The 10,107-nt window shown below is 41.8% G+C and overlaps 1 protein-coding gene across 4 annotated transcripts in view; it reads right to left on the reverse strand.

Annotated features, from left to right (window-relative positions):
* Positions 1–8,252, reverse strand: part of LOC148016494 (uncharacterized) — a 73,541-nt gene extending 65,289 nt beyond the window's left edge. For all 4 annotated transcript variants that reach the window (XR_015688154.1, XM_087664590.1, XM_087664589.1 and 1 more), the window contains exon 1: positions 7,683–8,252. Coding sequence is in view for 3 of the 4 variants with exons in the window: in XM_087664590.1 (XP_087520716.1) it covers positions 7,683–8,225 (543 nt within the window). In the remaining variant the exon portion in view is untranslated. The remainder of the gene's footprint in view (positions 1–7,682) is intronic.
* Between the last annotated feature and the right edge of the window lie 1,855 nt (positions 8,253–10,107).

Below are 10,107 nucleotides of genomic sequence, written 5' to 3' on the forward strand. Positions count from 1 at the left end.
ATTACAACTCTTTCAAGGGCAAATACATCACATTACATGACAAGTCCCAAATTTTAGCTGCAATTTCTGTTGTACATGCACCCACAGGCACAAAATTGGACATGCACAGTCAAAAGCCCCAAAATTTTTGTGCTCAAAGCATCAACCATACATCTGCACTATCTCTGACATGCATAGAATAGACCAATTTTGCCAAAATAGAGAATTTCAACGAAACCCCCAAATTTTTCCAAGTGCTAGATGTCCAAATTGCATGGAATTAAACCCGCATGTACATAAAATGACCAAAAGGCACACAAATTTTGCCCAAACAGCAAAAGCCCCAAATTGCACGAGGTCCAATGTGCATCAATGTCGAGAAATTGGGTAAATTTCAGCCCAATTTTTGCATGTACATGAAAAGCCCCAAATGTCGGAGGCAAAATGTCACAAATTCCTGCAATTTCTGAGACAAATGGTCTTGCTCTACATCACAATCCCCAAATCCGGGAAAAACCCCAAATTTCTAGGCCAAGATTGCACAAATCTGCACTCTGTGTTTCCACGCATGAAACCCCGTCAAAGGGAAAAGGGGATAAAAGATATATATATATATATATATATATATATATTTTTTTTTTTTTTTTTTAAACTGACTTTTGAAAAAAAATGTGACGGGGAGGGAGGTGCATTGACCCACCGGCCTGGGTCGCGCTGGCGTCTCCAGCCCGTCGCATGGCTCCTATCCCATCCGTTAGCACCCTCTTGGTCGCCGTGCAGTTGCCACACTGGTCCCGCCGTCAACACAATAGTCCAACAGTCTGTCGCGACTGCACGCCTCCATCAGTCCTGTCAACAACGCCTGCAACCTGGTTGCATGTCTCTTGGGCTTGGTCCTTGCCAACAGTTCAACTCGTCAACTGTCCGCTTGTTTAGCCTTCTCACGCCTACAACCCAACCTGCAACTCCAACTCTGCCGTCTGACTCCTGCACGACTGCTGGAGCATTCAACACTTGCGCTCTAATACCAGTTTATTGTGACCTATGGCACAAAGATCAAGACACGCAGTGCTTACACAGCAGAAGAGAGAGAGAGAGTGTGTGCAAAGTAGAGTGAGAGTGAGAGTGAGAGTGAGCATGACTTGTGGGTACAATGACGAGTGTTCCTCTTTAGGTTTTTAGATAGATATATATATGAAAGTACAAATGTGCTAAGGGTGTATTCACACCCGTGCACATGTAAAAGGCGCGATGGCCCTTTATTCCCAACATTACCCTTAGATTCGATGCACATGCCTAATGATTTTGTAGGAGCAACAAAACCTCCATGTAGGACGGTCATGTAAACACAAGAAGAGTTTTGTTTCTCATAGTCACTAAAGTTAATGTATCATCATTCCATCATCATCTACATTTCAATTTCAACAAAATCATTCATCGCCATTCACATGTATCCCCGACATGCCGCAATTTCCAATCCCACCCTTCTCTTCTATTGCAACTACATCTACCTTTACACCATTATTCACCTCACTCTTCACCATTCCACCTATCCAATCACACACCACACTAGGGGAATCTTCAAATTTTGCCACATCCTTTTCTTTTCGGTCCTCTTGGTTTTGCACAACTAGGTGGAGGTGCTCCGCCCAAACCAACCTCCATGGGGACCTATGCGCTAGGGTACCCTACAACCCCATCTCAAGTCTACCTTACTCTCGCATCCCACAAGTGGCCACACAGTTTTCCAACATGTCAATGCCAAGTGGTCCAACCTACACCATTTCAGCACTAGGAACCCACATGAGTCAATCACCTTCTCTAAGACACACCTCTAGAGTCACCATGCCAAGCACTTCAATGAAATGTGCAACACCTAGTCCCCACACTTCTATCCTATGCCACTCACCTAACCCTCACCTCATCCAACCATCCATCCGTCCATCTACATCAACCAAGCATGCATATACAAATAACACTTGTTTTCACGGGTCTAGCTTTACAACTTGGGCTAATTTGATGTGGCGCATCTTGGATTCCCAAGACTTGTGGAAACTTGTTCAAGGACAACAACCCCAGCCTGACTCCCACTTGTTCCCATATAAGGTAGCTCACTCTCAGAAAGGAAAAAATACCTTGCCTATAGTCGAGATGTTGTAGGGTCTTATGCCTAAATTTCAATCCCAACTCCAACACTTTAACCTTACGTCTAAGCATTGGGGACATCTAGTTGACTAGTGCACAACTCGCAATCATACCCATTGTATCAATCACTCACTTTCACCACAACTGGCTTACCCAAGTTAGTTGAAAATCAAGTCACTTTGTTCATGAACAAACTACCACGATATTATTTTAATTTTATCCAATAAGTTATCTCATAGCCCCAATTATCCACCTTCTATGAGTTTGAATATCAACTCTTGCATTTCACAAGGTTGTCTGATCAATATCATAAGAAACCCCAATATTCATAGGTAGAGAGGGCCTTGACTTCCCAAAAGGTGAAGCAAGGTGGTGGAAAGAGCACCACCAAGACTAAGTCGTTTAGTGAGGAGCAAAGTAACTCCCCTCCACGATTGAAACCAACTTGGCAAAATATCCCTAAAATGAACAAGTATTGTCATCATTGCCAAAAGCTTGGTCATTTTGATGACAAATGTTGCTCAAAGGCCAAAGGCAATCCACCCAAGACTTGGCCCCCTTCCACACCTAAAAACAAAAGCACATCAAGCAAGGGTACTTCTACCCCACCTCCACAGCCAAAGCGAGGGTCATTCTCCACCACAACAAGGTACATCCACTAATCATATGCAGCTAGACCATTTGCCCCCAAGGTGCTACCAAATTGGACCGCCAACACTACACTACTTTGGACTTTGGTCTTTAGGCACCCCTTGTCTCCCTTGAGGATAGACTTCATGAGTCATGTTCTCTTTCTGAGTTGCCCTCTCCGTCGAGTGCGCAACCAAAAGCAGCTAATCTCAAAGTGCAACAAATGCAGAAGCATATAGCCAAGACTAAAAGAAACAAGAGGGAGGGAGGGGGGGGGGAGAGAGAGAGAGAGAGAGAAGCTGAAGATTGCAGAGAATGAATGCCGAATACTAAAGGCAAACATGTACAAGGGCTGTGTGAGCATAACCACCTGGAAAACTCTCTCAACTTGCACACAAAATGATGTGACTATGACCCGGGTTTAGGCCAATGCATGCCATGTGGAAAATCTATCCGACCTGCCTGCCTTGATCTAATTGCCCAAATCGTTGGCCAAACCTAGCAACTACACAAAATTGATGTCTAACCTCCAACTAAACAATGCAATGCTTCACAAACTATCCTAATTTGCCATGTACATGCATGTGCCCATCCTAGAGGTGACCAAATCTCTATCATTAAGCCCACTTTCACCATAGACCCTTCAATCTAGCGGATCGTGAAGCCTTCCTCCAGTTGAAAATATTGGAAACACTGATTGTAATCCTACCATACCTTCCACCTACATATTTGTTGATTCTTGCAGGGTACCCTAGCCTATATTCTCTCTTCCAATACACATTCCTATGCTCAGAAACCAAAGTCATTAAGTTCTCTGTATTCCATTAATTGGTTTCCATTCATAGCCCCAAAAAGGCTTTTTTGTATCATTAATTGGTATCTAGACGCCACCCCAAACAATCTTGTAACACATGCCTATAAATAGGGCACATGGCACGCCCATTCATCCATCTTCACTCCACACTTAATCTCTCATTCATTCTTCATCATTCCCCCATCATCCCTTTGGCCTCAGCCCTCTATCATTGTTGTCCACACCTATACTCTAGCAGATATCTCAATTTGTAGTGATGGCCATCTCATCTTGATACCTCTAGGAGATCACCTTCACATCTAAGTCCACGCAGCCTAGCACATTGTTCTTCATCATTTCCATTGCTATGTTTGTTGGTTTCACTCCTCCCTAGACTAATACAGTAGATCATCTTCATCTTTATATTGTGTTCCCAACTCCTGTTGCCACCCCGCCACCCCAACCAATAGTTTCCAGCCATTAGCCACTTTATGGAGGTTGCATTTGCAGCAAATTCATGCTATCTACAGAATATTACACCCCTTTTATAAGCCCTATATCATATCATGCGTCTTTGTGTTTTCTTCACTCCTCGAGGGCTACCCAACAGTTGCCTATCTACAACCACTTACAAGAGAGATTTTCATCAGATATTCTTGTGTTTACTTCTCCAATTGATTTCCCAACAGCTATCTTGATATCAACTGAAACCAGCCTTCCTCCTTGGATAGGGTCGTAAATAACCTAATTAAGCACTAATTGCAATAAGCATAAAAGTCATGTAAGCTGAAAATGCACACTTTACCACTTTAATCTTGGACATTGGACACTCTGTTGACCCCAAAATTGACACCCTTTGCCGTATTTCTTTATCTTATATTGCAAATGGAAGGAGTACAATTGAGATCCCCGCTAATCCAAGTGCGTCTTGTTATCAAAACTGACCAGCAAGCATCCAAACCAATTTGCCCCTTGGTTTGCTAGAGGATTAATCCAAGTGTCTCTTGCTGTCAAAACTGAACAGCAAGCCTCCAAAACAATTTGCCCCTTGGTTTACTAGAGGACTGGCCTTCATCCTACTCCTTGAAAGAGAAATTCAGCCCCAAATCTAATATTGGTTGGTCGGCCTCTTGAATCTCCCTAAAATTCCTCATTTTCAACTATTGGAATTCAAGTCCTAGGCCCTCAATTTTAAAAATGCATCCCAAGGTAGCTATCAAAACCCTAATTCTTATTGTAACTTAGGGTTTAGAGCAAAGATTGACGGAAAACTCTTCCTCTAATGGCTCAAATTGCTAGAAAATGCTGAGATAACTTGAGAGGTAGCTAGGAGATGAGATAGATTGTTGTAGAGAGAAATTTCAAAGTTTCACCATGATCGAGAAATGCTGAAATTTTGCTACTGCCTTGCTCAAATAGCCATGGAAGCTGTCATGTACAGCTTATGACCACTAGAAAAACTGTTGGCCCCTCCTGTAAGCTGTCATTTGCACTAGAAGGGCCCTGGGCTGCTGTCACCTACTCCTAGAGGGCTCCAAATTGCTGTCACTTGCTATGGGACTAGTCCATGGTGGCTACAAATCACATCAACAACATCTCCTTGCTCTCTTACAACCTTCTTCTCTCTCAAAATGATTGGAATAGATTTCCACCAATCTCTAAAAACGTTTTTCTCGCTTGCATGGGCAAGTTTTGCCAAGTGACAGCCTTTTAATTTTATTTTCCAACATTAATCTAGTACTCAAAAAATCAATTTCATCGGCCATAAACTAAATTGGCTAGGTCAATCTTAAAATCCCTGTAATTGTTCTCAATTACACTGCATTGTGCCAAGGGAAAAGCATACTACACTGAAATTTCCATAAGACATCACAGCCACAACATTGGCTACTATTGTCTAACCATGCCACATGCCCCAAGCCTTGCTAAAAATTTCAGCCAGCATAAACATTAGATAATACTAAGAATTAGCCCAGAGTTATTGCTACAAACCCATTGGATGCATCCATAACTCATGTTTCTCAACTATTCCAACTCCACAACCATAGTAAAGCATATTCTCAACATAACCATGGCTGAAACTATCAATGGCATTTACTAACATGCTGTTGTCCATGGAACCAACTGTGAACCATTGAAAATTAAGTTTCAACCCATCACTTTTCGGCCAATCAAGTATCAGCTATCCAATATTTTTGTGCCTAAGTTTTATTTCAGATTTGTGAATTTACTCGCTTGCTGTAGTAAGTGTTAAACTAGATTCTCTTCCACCCTATCTCAAAAGGAAGGCTTGTTTCAAGACTTGCTCAAACTTTTAATATTTCCTTTATATTTATGAGAGAGAACAAGGTGTTGTAGAGTCATACAAGACAACAAACAATACATGGCAATTTTCACCAATGTTTCCGAATTCAGTCCTAAAATACTATGCTTTTGCAATCCCCCAGCTACGACACATATCACCGGACCTTCCAGCCATCCATTTTGGATTAGACCAGCCCCATAGACCTACTTAGTTGTTTTTCTATCTCCAAAAAGCACCATCAGAGTTTTGTAAATTCCTCATTCCAGATCAGACCTGACTTGCTGTATTTCGCAATGGAGACAATAGTTGCGCAGGTTTTTCCAGTCTCTCCTCATCAAATTAGGCTCAAAATTCTAGACTTTCAATTCAATCCATGGAGGCTTTAAGTCTTCAACAACACAATGTGGGTACTTCTCAAGCTTCACACTTCTCAATGGATAAGTGCCCAAGTTGGCAACACCATTATCAATTCAAACTTTAGCACTCGATTTCCTATGTCTCTAGTGCTAGTGGAGCAGACCTCCTCTTTCAAAATTGTGAAGACAACTTCAATACTAGAGTCATCTGACTGCTTTTCAAGAAGTTTCAAACTTTTTCTCTCCATATAAACCAGGGCAATCAAGTCAATTTTAAGTTTTCTACTTGACCCACATGGATTCCTAGGCAAAGTTTGGAAGCTGCCAATAAGTAGATGCAATTAGTAGCCTTGTTCTTCAGCAACGAGCCACATTAGTAACAATATCCAAGTTTAGTCCCAAAGCTAGATCCAGCCCTCTAAACCCAGCTTACCATGGGTAATGTCACGATACCAATGTATTTGACAAACCTCCTCCACCTAACCTTTCACTTGTGGCAAGGAGTTCTTGAGACTTCAGAATTTTTTACTCTCAAATTCCAAAAGTTTCATGGAGATGCAAACACATTAGTTGCAACAACCTACATTGGTTTTCTAAATACCACATGGACAATGCTTCCATCAGGCGGGACCTGAACATTCAGATGGAATTCTAATTGAAGTTACACTCTCCAATCTCATTCGTAGCACTGTTTGACAATCTTTGAATCTCAATGAAGGTAGTAGCTACCATCATGTGTGATACCATCTAGAACTACTGCAGTAGCATCCTATGAATCTATGCAGAAGATTAACTTCACTCAATCTATCAATTTCATTGATAAAAGAAGATCTAGGTGTAATCTATGGAGCAAGATGGAGTTGGAAGACCACATGGTCTTCTAAAATCTCGATCAATCCTACAACACCAGAGCTCAAGTGTCTTGAGAAAACCAATGTTGGCCTCAAAAGCCATTGTTGTTTTTTAAGGTCCCCAAAGAGAACTGCTCAACACTAAATGAAATCCATTCTATGGTTCTGTCCATAATACTCCACCTACTTGTACACCTTCAGGGTTTCCCCACAACAAAAAAAGCTGTACAACAAGGAAGCCAATATGCTAGGATAATGACCACATGACTTGAGTAGAGACAGCTTTCCTAATTCAGCAAACCTCCAAGGTGTTTTGCAGCATAGGTTTCTATTTCATTCATCCAATAGCCATAGGATCCTGTAAACTTTTCTCAAAAATTGCAATGTTAACATTCTGGAGAACGTCATGCCTCAGCTAAAATTCCTATAATTATTGTCAATTTTGTGAGAAAACTAGCTATTGCTCAGCCACACTGTATAAACAACATAAATTTTCTATGATCATTGTCAAGTTTGTGAGAAAAATCTCATATGTAACCTATCATTAAGCTACTGCTCAGACACATTGTATAAACACCATAAAAGTTGACCTCACCGCCAACTAAGGGATACGGAGCATTTACCTCCATGCGTGTTTTGATTACTGTAATGGGACACACCACAGAGGCAGCAATTGATCGCGTAATTGCTCCAGCAGCAAGAGTGACATGGACAGGCAATTTGCTCTTCAAGCTCTCGGCACTGCCAGCCGTGTTCGCTTGCACAAACGAGCCAGTGGAGAGCACGGAGAGCACAGGGCCGAGCATGGTGAAGTAGAGGCCTGCGCCCAAGCCGACGCGGATACAAGCCGGCACGGTTCCGCGCCATAGGCCGCGGACTCCAGAGCGCGACAGGATGAGGCGGACAATCTCAGTGACACGGGGCGGTGGAGAGGACGAGGACCCCTGGATGTGCGTCTTCACCACGTCGAAGGGCTGGAAGACCACGGTGGAGGTGACGCCTGCGAGGCCTCCTGCTGCGAAGTCTTTGGCGAAGCCCAGGGCTAACCCTAGCCCCCCTCGCTCTTCCTTCTTATTCGTCGTCTCTGTTCTTCTCCCCACTCCATCGTCATCACCGGAAGCAGGACCAGATGACGATAAGGGGGGTGGCGAAACTACGGTCCCCATCTCTAAGAGTCTAGAGACTAGTCTCTATCCTTCTGAAATCCTAATAGTAGAATCAGATAACATTTTCATTAGTGTTGTTATTACTTTTTTTAATGCCGGTCTTTATTTACTTGATACCCAAGATTCCTTGAGGTAAGGGCCAGCCCAGCTCCTAAGAGCTAAGTTGCACAAGGGTGAGGAGTTTTACCCTAGTGCCAAATCACATGCCAACCTGCAGCCACAGGTTCCCAGGTTGCACCAGGTTTAGCAGGGTTCTTTCCTCCTTCCCCCAAATTACACGTCAGTAGTATCATTGACCTACCTACTATCCCTTATTCTTGTTTTTTCCCAGAATTCGTGGGCTATCCATATGCTCTCTCTCTCTCTCTCTCTCTCTCTCTCTCTCTCTCTCTCTCTCTCTCTCTCTCTCTCTCTCTCTCTCCATCAAAAAGTGCCCTTTCTAAGCAACAAACTAAAGCTAGTATAGGGAGAACCCACTATTGATAAAAAAATAACCTACAAACCACATTTGTTTATGCACTTCCCTTGATAGCAAATTTTAAAACAGTCCCAAATATAGATGACACATTCATCTTGTCACTCATGCTTGCATGGAAAATGGACTTCCCCAACATTTTCACCCACTTCAACTGTGTTTTCTAATAATCCAACTTGTATTCAATTGTTGGACACATATGTAGTGCTAGAAAGAGAGATTCAGAGAGCTAATTTCTCGCTAACAACCATGCAAACAAAAATCACATGGTCCAAACATAATTCATGCATTCACTTCATCAGCACAACCAAATTTGATACTTTTGCCTTCAATACCTCGACTTAGTACATATAGTTGCTTTTGCAATGTGGAAAAAGCAAGAACAATCATCTCCCTTTTGAACCTATAAGGTTCATTCATAGAGGTAGTAACAAAACCTCAAACTAGGTGCATAAGATCATTCTTTCACGAATCCACTCATGTTTATATACTACTAAATATGGGAAGTTGCATCTTCCATTAAGATGACAATAAAGCACTTCTATAATAATGGGTTTGAGAAGTCGAAAACATGGAGATTGGTGACATCCTACATAAAAAGGGACTTCCTAGGACTTGTGTTTGGCATCTCCTCCAAGGTGTGCATAGGGGGACCTAGCCAATGGGTAGGTCCTTCCATGCGGCACCTACCCATTCCCAGGGTCAAGATGGGTACTTTCATGCATGCCTATCTCTCCTTCTTGCTCTTTCAATTCATAAATTGATTCCATACCAATAATACAATTATGCAAATAAGCCAAAAAAAAAAGGCAATGATCTTCCATTCTACACACATTCATAAGATCTAATGCCATAATGCAAGGATCATGCTCAAAATCTTTTATGACATCTTATGATAGATTCAAAAATACTCTAACAATTGTATTCATCTTACTAAATTGACCTCTTTTAAAATTACACACAAAAGAACTACGGTGCATGTTCCTAATGATTCTCATAGTACTCAATTCAGTTTAGCAACCCAAACCAAATGAATCTAGACTAAGTTGAAGAGCCTCAAATGCACATGAAATTTGATCGTGTTGTCTGTGACTGGATGAGACCTAGTGTGTATGAAACTAAGACGGATGGCTAGGTTTGGGTTCATGTACATGACCTTTAACAATAATGTTCCTAAATTATTGGTCAATGTGAACTAATACACATGCATGTGCCCTTAGCTTTGTAGGAGCATATACTATGACTTATAGATGCGAAGTGCCTATGTATGAATGTAACAACCTAATGTGCAAGAACCCTTACCCCTTAAGTACACAAGTATTGAATTGGCTATATGCAAGAAGCTTCAAACTTCTAGTGCTAGTACTCAATACATTAATTAATGCTAAGTATGACCTACATATCCTA

Source organism: Lygodium microphyllum, chromosome 23 (genome assembly GCF_053477565.2).
Source record: "Lygodium microphyllum isolate KBCC chromosome 23, Lygodium_microphyllum_v1.1.10, whole genome shotgun sequence".
NCBI classification, from domain to species: Eukaryota; Viridiplantae; Streptophyta; class Polypodiopsida; order Schizaeales; family Lygodiaceae; genus Lygodium; species Lygodium microphyllum.